Source organism: Anolis sagrei, chromosome 1 (assembly GCF_037176765.1).
Source record: "Anolis sagrei isolate rAnoSag1 chromosome 1, rAnoSag1.mat, whole genome shotgun sequence".
Lineage (NCBI taxonomy): Eukaryota > Metazoa > Chordata > Lepidosauria > Squamata > Dactyloidae > Anolis > Anolis sagrei.
In genome coordinates this window covers 126,299,211-126,319,224 of record NC_090021.1, presented here as the reverse complement: position 1 = coordinate 126,319,224, position 20,014 = coordinate 126,299,211, and the positions used below count along the sequence as shown (strand labels likewise).

The 20,014-nt window shown below is 38.5% G+C and overlaps 1 protein-coding gene across 1 annotated transcript in view; it reads right to left on the bottom strand.

Moving 5' to 3' along the window:
- Positions 1–3,113: 3,113 nt before the first annotated feature.
- Positions 3,114–20,014, bottom strand: part of FAM83B (family with sequence similarity 83 member B) — a 63,558-nt gene continuing 46,657 nt past the window's right edge. Inside the window, exons 3-5 of the mRNA XM_060788133.2 lie at positions 17,964–18,128; positions 9,251–9,375; positions 3,114–5,935 (exon numbers count right to left, since the gene is read on the bottom strand). Of these exons, the coding sequence (XP_060644116.2) occupies positions 3,478–5,935; positions 9,251–9,375; positions 17,964–18,128 (2,748 nt within the window). The 3' untranslated portion in view covers positions 3,114–3,477. The remainder of the gene's footprint in view (positions 5,936–9,250; positions 9,376–17,963; positions 18,129–20,014) is intronic.

The window sequence follows — 20,014 nt, the reverse complement described above, 5'->3', positions numbered from 1 at the left end:
GTGCAAAAAGGATCCTGTGTTTATATCCATGTGATGTCAAAATGTGTAAATACGCTTCCATGTTGTATATGCTAACTATACAATATCCAATTTTGCAATATCAGGAATATAAAAGAAAAGGCATTAGGCATAATACAGGGCATCTGAAGTCAAGTTATGCATGGATTTTTCAACTCATAGGCTGGATCTATGCTGCCAAATAATCTAGTTTAAACTGCATTACATGGTCAGTGTGGGCACATATAATGCAGAATGAGCTGCATTGAACTGGATATATGCCGTATAATTCTGGAATTGCATTATATGGCAGTGGGGATCCAGCCAGAGTTTGCAGACTTGAGCTTGTATGTTCTTTCCCTTTGCTTGAGGATCTTCTCCACTTTCCCTACTCTTCATAACCATACTTTGCTGTCATTTCAAATTTAGTGGCATTTGAGATTAATCACTTGCCTCTACACCAAGATTTGAAACAACAGTTTGTAGTAGATTAGTAATCCATGATTGGGAGGTGACAACTTGGGTGTCCATGTGTACATTAGGATCAGATAGATGTGAAAACCTCAATAATTATTTCTGATTTGTTCCGAGGTACAAGAATCCTCTTAAATCTGAGTACAGAGAAGTTACAGGCATGCCTGGTTGAAATAAATGCATATATGTGTGATTGTTGAACACAAGTTCATTATAAGGTGTGATCCCTAACATGAAATTGTTCCTACAGGAAATTTGGAAGGGGATAATGTGTGGGTAAATTCTGAAGGAGAAGTGAGGAAAGAGAAGAGAGTCAAAAAGCCCAAGAGAAGAGTATAAAAGACTGTGTTAGCAACTCCAACGCAACCTTTGTCTGACTGTAGCTTTGAATGTGGATAATGGTGGGATAAGATCTATTTCTGTGCACGCCAGCAAAGAAATGTGTAGCAGCAGACAAGTCTCGAATCCTAAACAGGCACAGGATTTCTGTTTTGTTTGAGACTTAAAATGTATTGTTCTCTAATCTGTTTACTTTTTGCTCCTCTACTTTCCCCTTGTCATTAACTAAATACTTTTCAGAAAATAATTTTGACTTGCATTAGCATTTTAATTTTGTTTTATAACTGTGTTTTCGGTGAGTAAATAATTCTTTTAAAAACTTGATACAAACAAATTATTTATAAGGGTTTAGATAGAACTAATCATTTTTTCCAAGAAATAGAATGCTATCGAACCCCTTTGAGATTGTGCTAAGATTTATTTCTGTGTAAAGTAGCAATACTTTTATGAATAAACTTCTTAATGAAAAAAAAGTTTCTAAAAGATTGCAAAATTCCTTATTTTTACTGCTCGTTAATCAAGATGTTTGAATATGAAAACAGCAATATAAATATAAATCTCAAAAGGAGCATCTGTACATTCTGATGAATGTGAATAATAGAAGTACATAGATCAGCAACCAGTGCATAAGGCAACAAACTCTACCTCTGCATTGAGCTGTCTGTTTACAGACAGAAACAGAATATACCCACGTTGAATCTAACCTGTGAATGTTGCTTTATACATCCTTGCAAAAAGTAGGGAGTGTAGGGAGATACACCAATGTGGAGAGACAGCAACAGTGGCAAACCTATAACAACACTCTAACTCTCACAACTAGTGTTTGTAGAATCAAGATTGTGATATCTGAACCAAATGAAAAAAAATATATTTTGTTTCATGGGGTCATACGTATCAACACTGAAATGGATACAGGTGTAGATGTAGTTCATTTTTTCAAAGTATTGGCTTGGAACAACACCCTACATGTACTCTCACACACTTTTCCACATGTACTAATGAAGCAATTTTGCTAATTCCAATTCTCCATATTGAGGGCCATGGGAGGCTTTGAATTAATAGGGAAGGAGACTGGAAGTTGAGTTCCATTTTACTTCTAAAATAAATAAAGGCCTCTCCTTGGCCTTTATTTCTGTATATATTTTAGATTTCAATATTAATGTCAAAATGCGTATTATAATTTTACATAGGAACAGTAAGCATTAGAACAGTAAAGATTAGAACAGTACAACAGAACAGTAAACATTAAATGTTAAATAACCAGAAAAATAAAAGAAACGAAGATGGGGTGGAACATTACAAAATTACCACCTCTGAGATGTGGGAATGTTTTGGACAAAAACAATTTTTTAACAAATTAAAGGTGGAAATATTCTTACAATGAAGCTGAAGTACAATATACTCCCTAATCAATGGCTGTTGCTTGCCTCGGTCAATTCATAAATCAACCTCATGTATTACTTGAAGTCTGATTTTGGGGCCAAAATCATGGATTTGGTTGCAACCCATTGTTAAGTTGAGGGTCATTCTGAAGACTGGGAGGAAAGGGCAAATGCTACCACAGGGGGCTAATCACTCCAGGTCATCACCATCGTTTTCACATCTAGGCATTCAAAAAGGCTAGAAGCCACATTGCAGTGGAGAAAGTAGAGCAGTGGTTCTCAACCTGGGGTCCCCAGATGTTTTTGGCCTACAACTCCCAAAAATCCCAGCCAGTTTACCAGCTGTTAGGACTTCTGGGAGTTGAAGGCCAAAAACATCTGGGGACCCCAGGTTGAGAACCACTGAAGTAGAGGCAGCTGGTGGTTCTTTTGGGTTCTCCAAGCTCTTGCTATTTGACATTCTACTCTGAGAAGCAGCTGGTTCCTTTTTTGTTGAATGTTAAGGTACTGTACTAACATTGATCCATGGATAGGTTTTTGGAGTCAATTTGTTTACTGAAATTTCTAGACTTGCACATGAGTATATACAGTACATTCCTTTAGTGGGGTGGTTCTTAACCTGTGGGTCTCCAGATATTTTGTCCTTCAACTCTCAGAAATCCTAACAGCTGATAAACTGGCTGAGATTTCTGGGAGTTGTAGGCCAAAACACCTAGGGACCTAGAGGTTGAGAACCACTGCTTTAGTGATTAAACATATATTAACACTGGGTGTTATGATGTACAAGTGATTGCTGCTGAAAATGGCAACCACATAGATATCCTGTGGCTAGAAAACACAAGTATTGACTTACATTGCATACAATATGAGTGTTCAAGCAATGTGAAGCACAACTTTAACAGCAAAGCATTTAGAACACAAGTATAAAATAATAACAAAAAAACATTTTATTGTGCAGGAAAATAATAATATACAAGTGTCCTGAAACATTAAAAGTAGCTGAGGTTTTAAATGCTTCCCTTGGCTTGTCCAGTCATCTTATTGAAATTCATAAAATATTCAGTCTTGAGGTGATTCTGACTATATCTCAGATACCATAAATACATATAAACATGTCCAATTCCAAAACTTATGCTGAAACATAGTTTTGGAGCAATTAATATTATACACAGGTATAGCAGTAATCTAAACCCTGCAGTAATTTTAGCTAAGCTTTACAAAAGCTGCCCATTAGTCTATACTTATCAAGTATCCACAGCACTGATATGTACACATGCCATAATTTTCATTTGTTTTTGTATATAAAATTGCCAAATCTTTGCATAATTCCTCGAAACTTGTTTTCATTTGGATGCAACGGGTGGTATACACCAGGGTTGTAATTAACTACTGGATTATTCCTTGCATAATTATTTCTTGCGGTCTTGCTACTTGCCTCTGAAAACTGAGCACTGTTGTTTTGGGTGCTGTTTACTGGCTGAGTTATTGCTGGCTGAGAAGGGCTTTCTAAGTTGCAGAATTGTTCAAAGCGACTGTAAATCCGCCTTTCACCCAGGCGAGGCCTGATGAGCTCAGCGGTAGGCTTTGTGGCAGAAGAGTGACGGGACACTGCATTGACTCTTTGCGAAGAAACTGTAACAGGAGTAGAAGGGGGTACCCGCTCACGGCTTGCGTTTGCATGCCTCTCCCTGACATCTTGGTACTGAATCTGTTCAGTGTTGAATCTGGGTGCCGATGGGTCACCTGGAGGTACTTCTAACAACCTATTTTCCAAGGGTTTCAGAGTTGGACTTCTTTTAATAGTCTCATCAGAGGGAGGTTGTAGAGATTTTGGAGATTTTGGTGACTTTGGAGGCTTGGGGGATTTGGGAGGCTTGGGAGATTTAGGGGATTTAGGGGGCTTAAGGGACTTTGGAGACACAGCAATATCCTCTTTGCTTCTATGCAGGCTCACTTGTGAATTGGATGAGGATGTTCTTTTTCTTATTGGAGAACAATCAATCTTGATTTCAGACACTTTGGGCTTTTGAATTTCTTCTCCTTCTGATACCAGAGTGTCCGAACTGCTACACATCCTGTAGAAAGCAGGAGCTTTGTTTTTTGACAAACCTTCTTTCTTGTCTGGTGAAAGATTCAGCAGTGATCTTAATTTCTGTGATCCTTTTTTCAGGAAACTTGGGGATTGTTTGCTCTCTTTTTTTGCTGAGGCATCTTTACTGGGGTCTTCTTTACTAGACTCAAATAATTCAGCCACAGAAATGGTATTGGGTGTGGTGGGGCTTTTTGGTTCATCTTTGGGGTTTGTATTGTCCTCTGGAAGATGATTGGTTACACTGTGTAAACTTTTACCATTTGTTACGTTGTCCTCTGGGCATGGCTTTATAGCTGCTGGTTGCTTTAGTCTGTTCCTGTTTAGTGTGCTATAAACATAGCTGGACACCTCTTTCGCATCTCCATTATCCAAATTAGATTTTGAATGGTCAAATATGGGAAAGCTTCTCCTTTTTAGTATGTTTTCATTCTGTTGATTCTTCAGAAATTCAACTCGTCTACTCATACTTGGAGTGGAACAGAGGAAGGGGGATGTCTCCCTATTAACGGGTGGAGTCTTGTTTGGTTTTCCATCTTCTGAAATATGATGATTCTGGCTTTTTATTACATCAGGTTCCAGTGGAACATTATTACTTGGTTCCACTTTTGTGTCATTAACCACATCCTCTAGTTTGGGAATATGATTTGGTGTTGCTTTCGGTGTTATACTACCCTCTGAACCAATGATAGTTGAGTTTGAGGAACCTGCACCGCTGTTTACTTCTTTCTGTTCAGGCAGAGTTGGCTTAAAAACAAATGAGGAGCGTAGGCGAGAATGGGTATAAAGAGCAAGGGCTTTGATATTTTCTGCTGCATCGTAGCCGTCACCTCTCTCACCTGCCCCTGAACCATTTGCATCTTCTGGAAAATCTGATTGATCATTTAAGTATGATTCAATACGCCAATTACGTAGAAACGATTTTGTGGTGCGCTCAAGAGTTGGCATTTTCTGCTGGAGAAAGCGAATGTGATTGTCTGTTCCATTGAAAGATCTCCGTACAACTGAGTTCCTATCTGCAATGTTGAGCTTTGGCTGTGAAAGACGATCAGCTAAACCCTTTTGATGCCCATTGTGACCAGTATAGCTTCCATGCAATGATGATTTCATGCTGAGACTATCAGATGGTACTTTCCAAGTATTTGGTGGTTTATTTGCCCGATTAATTGCTCTGTTGAGCAGTAAATATGGAGTCCTTTCTGGTTTCTCTCCTGCATAACTGTGTCTTTTCCAATGTTCACTTACTTCATTGGGTTGATACTGCTGGATTCTATTTTGCATATGAAAGCCTGGTGCAAACTGTGTTTTTTGAAATTGCTGGTTTCTAGTCCCAAATTTGTCATTGTCATTTAATCCATATCTGCCAGTCACTCGGCTTTTCAGAAAGTTGGGATCTATGTTATGAATCCTGTCTTGTTTCCCCAAAAGGTTATGCTGACTAGAAAGTGAAGCTAAGGAAGAATGTGAATGTTGGTATGCATCATTTTCCCATAGCATTCTGCGACTATTAATCCTAACTAATTCTGGAGCAAATGAACTGGGAATAGAAGAACGAGCATATAATGTCCTAAATTCTTCATCAAAAGATTCAACAAGTTGTCCCGTAATAATCTGGACCATGCTGAGGTTGGCTTTTTCAAATGACCACATAAAGCTGAAAGATGAAGAAAAGAACATTAACAATCCAACTCAGGAGTAAGAAAACACTTTCATTTATTATTTTTTTTAGTTATTTTTAAAACTAACAATGTGTTGCATATGATAATATATCTCTAAAGGGGGAGGAACCATTTTTCTTTGTAAACATACACTAGGAAAATAAAGCCATTATTATTTATTTTTTTAAAGTAGATTACAATAATTTTACTAAGTACATCTATACATTCAACACCACACTTATTTCTCTTAACACATTCAATGTGTCTTGGCTACCTGTAATGTTATCTAATATGAGGACATTTTTCACCAGTTGGAATTGTGTGTGCAAATGCAAACATCTCCTATATATGTGCTTCTCTTTATTATTGTCCAAACGCATCTCCCTCTATGATCCACCTCGGAGGTTAAGAACGTCTGGGGAGACCCTGCTCTTGGTCCCACCTCCTTCACAGGTGTGACTGGTGGGGATGAGACAGGGCCTTCTCAATGGTGGGCCCTCATCTATGGAACTCCTTCTCCAGTGAAATTAGATCAGCCCCCTCTCTTCTGACCTTCAGAAAAAACTTGGCTTTGGGACCAAGCCTTTGATCAGTAATTGGAGCAGTGCAATAAGTGACCACTAATGAATTTGATTGACAATTGGAAAGGTCCTGGATTATGATTTGGATTGCATGATTTTACAACCCAACTGCTTGGGTTGTAATTGTATTTGTTTTTTAAAGACTTATATATGTATGACATCTAATAACTCCCTGTTGTAAGGCATCTCTGAATCTCCTTCAGGGTGAGAAAGGTGGGATACAAATGTGATAACTAAATAAATAAAGTAAATAATTAGAAGGAACACACCACAGCACTGCAAAGGTTTAAAAAGTGACAGCTTTCCATTTTTTCAGGGCTTACACATTTTGCATTAGGATGCTATAAACTTAGAGAGCCATTGCATCTGATGAGTCTAAGAAATACAATGCTAGAAATTTCTTTTTTTCAATTACTCCCAAAGGTAATACAGGATTTTTTTTATCTCTCTTTGTGAAAACAAAAACCAAACAAAGACCAAAGGCACATCTGTGTAGAATAACTTTCTGAAGCTGCACAGAAATTTTCTTTTTTTTTTCTGCAGTAAGGAGAAATCTGTGGAAACTATCTTTTCCTGCAAGAATGGAATGCCTCCAACAACAAGTTGTGCCATCAAAATTTGTAGATTCACTGTTTTGACAGCAATCCTTAATATAATCTAATTGATTTCAATCCGCACTGCACCTTCAAATTATAATACTTTTGCAACCAAGCTCTGACGCATAAATTATGCCGAGGGACACTTTGTGTGTGAAAGCTGGAACACAGATTACCTTACCTTCAACTGTTTCATCTGAATGCAACAAAAGAAGAACCAAATTAAGAACCAGAAATCCAGAAGATTTTTACAAATGTATATCATAGACTAATTTTTAAAAACTCTGTAACCATCATTCTTACAGTAAGCAGAGGCAATCGGAATGTAGCTTTTAAGTAAATTATGGGAAGACCTTGAAGTCAGTAATCAACTGTAGTTATTATTGCCTACTACTCCACTGGCTGCCTCACCAAGACTATCAATTCTAACTATCCCGTGAGGAAAGAAAACAGCAGGCAGTGAGGTGAAGTGCCATTTTTGGTATAGTGCCCTGGCTTTATAAAGGATTGTTTTTAGCTAAATATGTTATTTTACCCATCTTCTTTGCTATTTTAGAACCCTTAATGGGAGAGAGGCAGAATATAAACTGAAAAAGCAAATATAATCTCCGTTTGTTTCTGCTGTACTGGGCTTTTCATCTCTCTTCACAAAGGCCATTTCTAGGAATGTTTATTTAGTAAGCCTCCACACTTAATAACGTGACATTCCTAGCTGCGTATTCTATTGCAACTGGCCTTCATAACACATTAAGAATTGCTCCATCTTTCTTTCTTTCAATGTCATATCATTTTACATTGTGAAACAGAAGGCAGGGATTATTCTCTTTCCATTAATGTAAATATCATTCTGGTAGCCAGCTTTTGTAAGCTGCTTGGAGGTGGGATATACATTTAAAATACAAATAAATAGAAGTCTTTCCATGTTGTAGTGTTAAAGGTTGAAAATTAGTGCTTCCCAAACTTGGATTCACTAAATCTTGTTGGCTTTATGAACTAAGAAGCTAGACCTGCGATTCTGGAATCTATAACTAAACTTTGGCAACCACTGCTCTCAATAGAAAGGTTTTTTTTAAAAAAAAAACCCAATAAATATTTATTTTTAATATTTAGTTTTATTATTATTTGCCCAAAGAGTTCCAAACTGCAAAGAATAAGGTGCATGTACAGCCCTATATGTAAGACTATGTTGTGTCCCACTCCGATCCATAAGAAGAGGCAGGTAATAAATAAAGTAGTAGTAGTATTAGTAGTAGTACAATACATGTCTAATAAGCACATGAAGGAAACTCTCTAAAGAAATACCCTAATGGAATGTAGCTGCATTACATGGGCCTTATATAATGTCCCATATAAAAGAGTTTAACTGCATGATATGGGTCTACAGTGACTAGTGCAGATTCAAACAGTATTTAAAATCCTATCCATTGTACTTGGCCTGCCATTTGGTTTAATGTCCTTCTTATTTTGTTGTACTCTGTATTTTGTATTACTCTCCTAATTTCTTTCCATATATTTTATTGTATTTTAATTTATGTATTATTTTATGATTGTATGTTGTATTCATTAGCTTTGTTGTAACTATTAGGCTCAGGCTCATGTTAGATGCCCCAAGTCCCTTTGGGGAGATGGAGGCGGGATATAAATAAAGATGATGATGATGATTATTATTATTAAAAAAGAGCATACCTACTGAAATTCCTAGGATAAATAATATAGAAATCCCAAATAAAGCAATTGATATAGCATGAGCTTTAACATCATGTTCAATGTTTCCTGTAGTCTCACTTATCTAATATAAATGGACCGGCAGAATATTAGATAAGTGAAAATGTTGAATAATAAGGAGGGAATAAGGAAAAGCCTATTGAACATCACATTACATTATGATTTTACAAATTAAGCACCAAAACATCATGTTTTACAAAAAAAAAACAACAACAGAAAAAGCAGTTCAATACACGGTAACGTTATGTAGTAATTCCTGTATTTACCAATTTAGCACCAAAACATTGCAACGTGGATCCGGGTGAAAGGCAGACTGCATTGGATAATACAAAACATTGGATGAGCCAAAGTTGGGAAAGTGAGACTCTACTGTATCTATATAGATTACCCCCTGTATGTTGGTTCTTACCTATATGTACCATACATAACTTTCTTACAGTCAACAAGAAGAAACCTCTGCTCCATTTTTCCATGGAATTTTGCCCCCGATTTAGAGAAATAATCTTGTCCTTTTACTGTCCGTACCCTCATGTTCTGAAAAAGATGGAAATGGTACAACAATTTAATATAACACATACTGAGCAACTTGTATACCTTATCTTATGCCAGGGGTCCTCACACTTTTTAAACAGAGGGCCAGGTCACAGTCCCTCAAATTGTTGGAGGGCCGGATTATAATTTGAAGAAAAAACATGAATGAATTCCTATGAACACTGCACGTATCTTATTTGTAGTGCAAAAAAAGCCACTTTAAAACAATTCAATAATTAAAATGAACATTTTAAACAAATATAAACTTATTAGTATTTCAATGGGAAGTGTGGGCCTGCTTTTGGTTGATAAGATTGTTGTTGTTTTTCTTGTTGTTGTGTGCTTTCAAGTAGTTTCAGATTTAGGTTGACACTGAGCGAGGGCTGGGTAAATGATCTTGGAGGGCCATATCCGGCACTCGGGCCTTAGTTTGAGGACCCCTGTCTTGGATTAATATGGCTTACATTACCTAAAGGCATCAGAATCTGTCTGATTTTACAAGCTGAAAAGAGTCACTCCTGGTCAGTACTTGGTTTGCCGATGAATAACAGCTGCCAGAGGCTGTATTTCAGAGGAAGGACCTAAAAAATCATCTCTAAATATTCCTTGTCTATAAAAAAATCTATGAAATGAAAGAGGTTGCCATAAATCAACAAGAAACTTGACGGTATGTATGCACACCATATGCACACATAGGATGGCCTCCTGTTGGTTAATCCAAACTAGATTAGAACAATTTATTCAATTACTGAATGGTGAATTAACACATAGACACATTCCATTAATTTAATGAGTCTATTCCAATTGAAACTAATAAGAAAATGTAGGCTATAGTGTTTCGGCAATAGGTGTTACTTGTAAACAGAAATATCTGAGACCAAGTTAGGGGCCCAGGAATCCAATTGAAATGGGAAAAGTGTAACTATAAACCCGCCACCAACATGCATGCTACAAACCACTAGCCCGCTCTAGTCATTCCCTTTTCCACCTTTTCTCCATAAAGCTTCAATCAGATTTTAAAACCCTTTCTCTCAAATCTCCTTTCATACCTTGTTCCTTCTGCTGCTTCATTTACCTGTCTTTCCATGTCCTGACAGGATGACAAGCCTACCACCTTCCTACTGCATAATCTCATTCCTGTTAGAAGGGCATGGAAGAACAGGTGGTGGGGCACCAAAATGAGAGAGGTTAGGAGATGGGTTTTTGGGAAAGGGAGTTAAAATCTGATTTAATCTTTATGGTGGGTAGGTGGTAAATGGAATGGTGAATTGGTAGTGCTAGTTGGACATGGAAGGACAAGCAGAGGGGCAGCAGAAGGAGTGGGACAAGGAAACCTATCTGAATACTCAAGTACTGTACTCAAACAAGAAACCCATAAATGAGGGGAGGGAATAAACTATATTTTTATATTTAAAAATGAAGATCTACACTATTCAGAAGTACCTCTTCAGGATTTGTGACAGGGACATTTTGTAGTCCAACCTGAACATGCTGCACCCTCTAAAGAGTGGATCACTGGTAAGATATATTAACAGGAATGAGACTCAATGGTCAAAAACAGCCACAAACTTCGCCTTATTGACCATTGGAATAAAAGCAATAAATATGCAAGGGAGCAAATGTTTAGCAACAATCAGGGGAAATGTTCTGACTTTTCTACAATGATCTAAATGTCTGTTACGAAATGCCTTCAATTTCTATACAACTCTGGCTCCTTTTTCACTTTGTCATAATTTTTCAATATGGAAAGAAAGAGTTACCAAATATTTCAAACACTATTTGCTATTTCAGTTATAAGAACCACAAACAATTATTTTATATAATAACATTACAGTAAAAGTATGTTTCTTTATTGTAATCCTATATTAACAAAGGACAGCTAACATGTTGCACATTTCTCATTTTAATTATTTTTCTGCTTTCCCGTGTCTCTTTCTGTGGATGCTATTGACTTTTTTCTTCATTTTCAGTAGTGATTTGAGAAACTGCAAGTCGCTTCTGGTGTGAGAGAATTGGCTGTCTGCAAGGATGTTGCTTAGGGGATGCCCGAGAGTTTTACCATCACAATTGGTAAGATGGGCTAAGATGAATCAAAAGCCTGACTCATCCTATGGTCTGAAGATGCCTATAGAAGGAGCTCCTCTTGAGTAATCCCATCTCCTTGTCATCTGGGTTTCTTCTGCCCAGTTACTTGCCCTGAACTTCTGAGGTCTATCCAACTCATGGTTCAGAAGGAGTCTGCAGCTAAACAGGCAAGAACCCACACTTGGTGCAGGTAGGTGGACAGGCAGTATCAACAATCAGCAAGTTCAAAGTCAGTACGTTGAGGGCAGCTAGTGTTAGTCCCAACTTTCTTCGATTTTGATCTAAGTATTCTGCATTCCCTGCTACGACTGCTATGTGTTTTCTAGTCTGAGTGTTGAGTGGTCTTTTGGCAGCAAGTGTTTCTGCCCATGAAGATGGATAGCAGCTCTTTCCCTGGAGGTCTCAAGGTGTGCTGTCAACACAATGGCCTTTTGCTTTCTAATACCATGGAGGTAGCAGACAGTAAACCTACTGAAATGTTTGAGTTGATGGTGCCATACAGTCTTTTCTGTCCATCCCAATCCCTGAAAGCGAATGTGCATACAATTATTCTTTTTTTTTTTTTTGCACTGATGTGATAGATAAAATTATTCTTTACACAGGATGTTCCTGTTTCTTTTATGAGTTTTAAAGGCCATTTTAGCATATTTATTGTATTTTAATTCTGTTTTTACCACACTGTTACTATGTAATTGTTTGTTAACTTTTGTATTGCACTTTAAGACTTGCCTATGTGGATTGTTAGCCGCCTTGGGTCCCCATGGGGGGAAAAGTACGCTATCATCATCATCATCATCATCATCATCATCATCATCATCAACAGTCCCATACAACAAAAAAGAAACTCCATGAGGCCTTTTTTGTCAGAATGACAGGCAGAGAGTTCAAAGGAGGCAGGTTGAGGTCTCACTTGCTTCTACTACCTTTCTAACATACCCAGGGTTCCTCAGACAGTCCTCAGGTTTGTATGCAACCTTTGCTCCTAGAGTTCATGAAGCTTACCCAGATACTTAGCTGGTACTCTTTGGTGAGGCTTTTCTTTCCTGTCCTTCCACTATAACTCTGCCTAGGCATTTATTTATTGCAACTGATTAGAGCTATGTCCGTATTGTAGAATTAATGCAGCTTGATATAACTTCAACTGTCAAAAATCAAATCCTGGGATTTGTAGTTTAATGAGACACTGGGACTCTTTGGCAGAGAAAGCTAAAGAATTTTAAAAATTCGCAGTTCCCATGATTCCATAGCATTGAGCCAGGACAGTTAATGTGGTGTTAAACTGTGTTAAATCTATGATGCAGATGCACCCTAAAACAGTTATATGTTAACTTCTTCAAAGTGAGTCATAGTAAAATTCCAACATGTTGTTGTTGTTCATTCGTTCAGTCGTCTCCGACTCTTCGTGACCTCATGGACCAGCCCACGCCAGAGCTCCCTGTCAGCCGTTACCACCCCCAGCTCCCTCAAGGTCAGTCCAGTCACTTCAAGGATGCCATCCATCCATCTTGCCCTTGGTCGGCCCCTCTTCCTTTTGCCTTCCACTTTCCCCAGCATAATTGTCTTCTCTAGGCTTTCCTGTCTCCTCATGATGTGGCCAAAGTACTTCAACTTTGTCTCTAGTATCTTTCCCTCCAGTGAGGAGTCGGGCTTTATTTCCTGGAGGATGGACTGGTTGGATCTTCTCGCAGTCCAAGGCACTCTCAGCACTTTCCTCCAACACCACAGCTCAAAAGCATCGATCTTCCTTCGCTCAGCCTTCCCTAAGGTCCAGCTCTCACATCCGTAGGTGACTACAGGGAATACCATGGCTTTGACTAGGCGGATCTTTGTTGCCAGTCTGATGTCTCTACTCTTTATTATTTTATCGAGACTGGACATTGCTCTCCTCCCAAGAAGTAAGCGTCTTCTGATTTCCTGGCCACAGTCTGCATCTGCAGTAATCTTTGCCCCTAGAAATACAAAGTCTGTCACGGCCTCCACGGTTTCTCCTTCTATTTTCCAGTTGTCAATCATTCTTGTTGCCATGATCTTGGTTTTTTTGACGTTTAGCTGCAACCCGGCTTTTGCGCTTTCTTCTTTCACCTTGATTAGAAGGCTCCTCAGCTCCTCCTCGCTTTCGGCCATCAGAGTGGTGTCATCTGCATATCTGAGGTTGTTAATGTTTCTTCCAGCAATTTTCACCCCAGCCTTGCATTCATCAAGCCCCGCACATCGCATGATGTGTTCTGCATACAAGTTAAAAAGGTTGGGTGAGAGGATGCAGCCTTGCCGTACACCTTTCCCAATCTTGAACCAGTCTGTTGTTCCGTGGTCAGTTCTGACTGTTGCTACTTGGTCCTTGTACAGATTCCTCAGGAGAGAGACAAGGTGGCTTGGGATGCCCATCCCACTAAGAACTTGCCACAAATTCCAACATAAAACTGGTAATTATAATAAAAGAAAAGTATCTATAGAAAAAAATTACAAAAGCAAAACCAAGAATCGGATTAACAAAATGTGTTCTGCAGTAAGGGAATGTTGACACTTGTTTTGACCAACATGGCAGTAAAAGTACGTCTATGCTGCCAGGTCAGGAGGCACAAAGAAGGTTTACAGGAAGGAGGTGGTCCCTCAAGTACAGGCAGTCCCTGAGTTCCAAACATCTGACTTACAGATGACTCATAGTTACAAATGGGATGAGACAACAGAAAGTAAGAGAAATCTACTCCTATGAAGGGAGATTCATTCCTGGAAGAGTTATCATGGGGAAAAGGTGTCTTCACTGAAGCTTTCTCACCAATCCTTGGTTCCAGAGCAAACCAATATTTTCAAAATCCAATTATCACAGGAACAGAGAGTGCAGTGAAATCTCCTGAACAGCAGCTCCAGCCAATACTCGCAGAGTGCAGGAATATCTATACACTGACAGATCACTCCATGCTAGAATACAAATTACTTTCTACAGGTCACTGACTTGATAATCTTCTGAACGTGCTGTAAGAAATATTTTCTCAATTTGAACAGCAGTCACCCATGAAAGCTCTGATATGTAGCAATGTTTCACAGATTTTTGAGACACAGAAGTGTGGCTTGCTTTGAGATGTGGTCAGCCCTGTGTATCCCACAAATTATGTATCCACAAATGCAACCCATCTATGACTTCAAAATTACTTTCTAAAAATTCCAAAAAGCAAATTTTGCAATTTTATATAAGGGACTATGCTGCTGTATATAATAGGGCTTAAGCACCCATACAGTTTGGTACCCAGTGAAATTCCTGGAATATCAAGGACCTACAGTAATATCAAGGACCTGGAATATCAAGGACCTACAGTAAATATATTTAGAATGGTTCAATGATCAGCATTCAATGGATATGGACCTAATGTAGGCTATTAAGGCTTCATTCTATGCACATTGTGTGACATCCTGTGATACATACATTTGGATGACCACAGAGATTTTGGGTGTATGTCATATAATGAAGTCAAGAACACTTATATCAGCAAGAGCACTCAGATAGCAAATTCAGTTGAGGCAAAATGCTGTGAATTAATTTGAACTAAAATAGCTCACAAAATAGACAGGTTGACTGAAAACCTGTCTATTTTACTAATATTAGCTATATTGTGCTAAGAAGCCACCACTCTCCAAGCCTTCCGTATACAGCTGAAGACATGGCTCTTTAGACAAGATTTTGATCATACCTAGAAATTCAAGGACCTACAGATTTTTCACCGTGCACTTTATGAGACTGATATTGATTGCAGTTTGTTTTGTATTCTGCAGCTATTATTGCATTTTATTGATCTTAATCAGGGGGATTTTGTTAATTGTTGTTTTCTGCACTTTTTCTATATTGTGAGTTTGCACCTTTAAGTGCTTTGTGAGCCACCCCATGTACCTCTGGGAGATGGTGGTTGGGTATAAATAAATAAGGTGGTTATTATTATTATTATTATTATTATTATTATTATTATTATTATTTCTGTGTATAGCAGCTACTATCAAGCAACAATAACTTAACACACCTACAGTACCAGCATAGGTAAAGGGAAAAGGGAAAAGTTTTCCCCTGACATTAAGTCCAATCATGTCTGACTCTGGGGGTTGGTGCTCATCTCCATTTCTAAGCTGAAGAGCCAGTGTTGTCTGTAGACACTTCCAAGGTCATGTGGCCAGCATGACTGCATGGAGCACCGTTACCTTCCTGCTGGAGCGGTACCTATTGATCTACTCACATTTGCATCTTTTCGAACTGCTAGATTGGCAGAAGCTGGGACTGACAGCGGGAGCTCACGCCACTCGCCGGATTCAAACCTGCGACCTCTCGGTCAACAAGTTCAGCAGCTCAGCGGTTTAACCCTTTGTGCTACTGGGGGCTCCTTATTATTTGCTAAAGAATTTGAGCAGGCAGTCCTTTGAAACTGAACTGGAAAATATCCTGCAATAAACTGTTTTCAAAATTTCGATTAAAAATCACAGAAAGCCAATGAAATAATAACTCAAATTGTGTTGTGTCACTACAGTAGTATAATTCTTAGGCAACACAATTCTAAACTGAGAAAATGTAAACTGATTAAAGACATTGTAAATTCTCAACAGAATGCTGACCACACAATATGCCATCAGCCTATCTGGACAGTTTCAGAAATAACATAATCTTAACTACATCACTGAAATGAGATCCGATGACGTCTTTACAGATTGTTGATTGCAATCCGATTCTTGTTGATTACCCCAACATAACTGGAGCAGGCAGAATGGGTCATCTCAATGTGCGGGGGGGGGGGGGGGGGGTAGTTACATGTGTGAAGGAGAAGAAATTGCTGCTGCTGCTGTTGTTGTTGTTGCTGCTGTCATCCTGATTTTCTTTCTTCATTGAAACCCAAAACAGCTCGACCAATATCGGAAGCTCTGCCTTGTGAGAGTGTAGGTACTTTTTGTTTAGGTACAGCCCATTGGAGACAAACAATGTATTTCCACCACATTTCTGGAAAAAATATCTAGACACTTCTGATGTCATGCTGGAGGCAACAGTCTAAGCTAAGACCCCTTTACACAGTGCAAAATTTGGGGGCAGCGACAGGTTTTTGCCTTTTCACTACAGAGCCTGCTGACTCCCATCACTCAGTAAAAGTGTTTCTTTGATGACTCTGTGGCCGAACTTGCGCAAAAATTCTGCCACCGCCAAAAAATTGCCAGTGGCGCACAACAGGAGGCCACTGGCTCGACTCATCTTTCCATTAGGAAAGATGAGTCGAGCCAAATTAAAGAAACTTCACCCCGGTGTAATGAGGTAGGGGGGAAGCAAGGATGTTGTGGGGCAACGTGTCCCCACACAACCTGGGCGGGCACTGCAGGAATCACCAAGATCCATGGTAATATTGGGCAATTCCGGCAACATTTGTGACAAGGTAGTTTTTCCTAACATACCAAAACTAACTGAGAGAAGACATGTCACACATATTCCAGTTATTAATATTTATACCCTGGCCCTTCCACAGTAACCATTTTATAACATAAAATTGCCTTAATTATTAGATCATTTCAGGACATTCTGTGGGATTTTCCAAATGCATTTGGAGTTTCAAAAAGAAATAAATGAATCAAAATTGCAGAATGTAATGCAGTGTAATCAGAAAGTCCAGACACAGTCAATGAGATTGCATCAAATTGTAATCTTGATCACATACTTCTTACACAAAATAAAATCCAGTTTATTTTAAAGGGATTTACTTGCTTGTCAGTGAGCAAAAAATTGTAGCCTCAGCAAGTGGTCCTAAACATCCTTAGTGGACAGAAAAGCCCCGCTTGGCACAGTAGGGTTTATTGCCAAGGAAATCCAGGGGGCTGTCAGTAAATCTTCCTGGCCTTGTCAGCGTCATACTGTGAAGGCAGTATTCACAATCTGGAGGTGGTAATTTAAAAACCCAGTTGAAAATTTCCCTTGTCCTACTTTGATAGTTTTACTTTACAGTTGTTTTATTTCTGAGGATTTTAAAAGTAACATTTATTGTTTTCAGTTAAAAATGTTGGTATATTGGTCATGGTTTTCTTCATTTCTGCATTCTGAGTTTAAAATGAAGGAAGCTAACTTATAGAATAAGGAAATCTATTATTTATATATTTATTTAGTTATTCATTTATTGGTCTGTCAGTTTGTTCTTATATTTTATTAAGTGTGAAAACATATACAGTAAGACACAGATGATATGTTCCCTGACTTTGTGTGGATATGCAAAACCATAGATAACAGTACTCTATTGAAATTAAAGACTTCTAACCCCAAAATACCATAGAGTTATACTGGAGGAGCTAGAAAATGTCTAGCCATTACCTATTTTGTCAGGGGTGAATACATTGAAACATAGATACTGGTCACTTATTGCATGCTATGGTAATGTGTTTAGGTTCAATTGTACATCTGTATAAAATTGTGACAAAAAATAAAATAAACATAAAATATTATTGGTTAGTTAGAAATGCTAACATTAAGTATCTCTTCCATTGAATAAGTGACTTACCCTGAGCCTCTGGACTTGGCAGCCCTGTTTCTCTGTCATCTTAAGAAAGTGGTTGAAGTTAGATTCGTCCAGTAGAAGATACACCGAAATTCCCTTGGTGGATGCTTCTACAATTTCTTTGAATATATCTACATCCGAAAAAATATCCATGACTATAGCAATGACCTGTAGAAAAGAAAAAAAAGATATAAAGGTTAGGTAAAGGTAAAGGTTTTCCCCTGACATTAAGTCCAGTTGTGTCCAACTCTGGGGAGTGGTGCTCATCTACATTTCTAAGCCAAAGAGCCGGCATTGTCCATAGACACCTCCAAGGTTATGTGGCCAGCATGACTGAATGGAGTACCGTTACCTTCCCGTTGGAGTGATACCTATTGATCTACTCACGTTTGCATGCTTTTTAACTGCTAGGTTGGCAGAAGCTGTGGCTAACAGCAGAAGCTCACACCGCTCCCCGGATTCGAACCCACAACCTTCTGGTCAACAAGCTCAGCAGCTCAGCGGTTTAACCTACTGTGCCACCATTAGGTACCTTTTAATAGAGTGATTCTAAGAATATGAAATATATGAGCTGTACGTGAGGTGGCTACTGCTCAAATGTGTTCATTACTCGTAAAAGCAAAAGCTGTTATGTCAGTCAATGAAACCTATAGTCACAGAATTACTTTATTATCAACCAACTAAAATGCCACAAAACTATGCATACAAGATTTCTAAAACCTTTTCCAAGGGACAAAAAAAAAGGGGGGGGGGAGTAGAGGAAGAAACATGATACAGTTAGCCCTCTGTATACATTGATACTGGATACTGGGAAAAACATTTTTTGAAAAATCCAAAAAACCAAACTTTGATTTTGCTACTTTATATAAAGGGCACCATTTCACTATACAATGGTATATAATAATAGGATTTGAGCACCTACAGATTTTAGTATATACAGTAGGTCCTGGAACCAAGCCCCAGTGGATAGCAACAGCCTGAAAATTTGGCTGGTTATTGCACCATTACGGCTGTTCAGTACCAAGACAGAGATGACAGATTTTCATGTGTTTATAGGCCCCTTTTGGAACATTGTATATACTTGGAAACCTACAGAACAGAACTAAGTCACAATACATGGAAGCACATAAAATCATTTTAAACAAAGGTTGGATAGCAAGGAATACAATTAATGAATGTCAATGTAAATTCTTCCAGAGAGACTTATTCATTTTCAATCTGGAAATATAAGACTTAATTAATTCACCCCAAACTTTTGATTTTAAAAAATTCACCTGAACACTGGTAGAGTTGTGGTTGCATGTCCCTCAGTGGATCACAGTGGAACAATTTATAAATTATTTCCTTGGTTTGCTGTGAGCCACCATGACTCACATTTTTGGGAGAAAGTCAGGACGTAAATCAAAAACCAGGTACTATACTGATAAAAAGACCGAAATGAAAAGAAAAGCTTATAAAATATTACATAATATTCAATACTATGGGAGATGCTATTGGCCATTTGGAGGTTAAAAGGTAATTTTTCAACCACACAAATCTGGAGCGCTGGAGATGCCGGAAATTATAAATGGGGGAGAAGGTTTAAAGATCACACAAGGAATGATGTTGCCCACATTGTTCGCTGTATGAAAAAGACTAGATACATTAGGGACAGAGGGACATGAGGCTTCAATACTTCCACTTGCTACATGTTAGTGCTGTGGAATTTGAAGGGGCACGAATGGAGGGCGAAAGGGAGAAATGTGCCAAGAGGAAGGCACATTAAGCCAACCCTGACCAGAACCATCTTCCACCTAGAAACCGATGTCCTCACTGTGGAAAAACATGTGGGTCAAGAATAGTGCTCAAAAGTCACCTATGTACGCACCACCAAAACACCACACTCGGAAGGCCATCATACTTGGACGATGAGGGATCGCCTAAGTAAGTAATAAGTACGGTAAGTATATGTTATGCTATATATTATATGTTATGCTACATATTCTAAGGACCCAAATGTGGGTCCTCAAATGTTGTTGGACTTCAATTTCACAATAACCATTGTCCATGTGGGC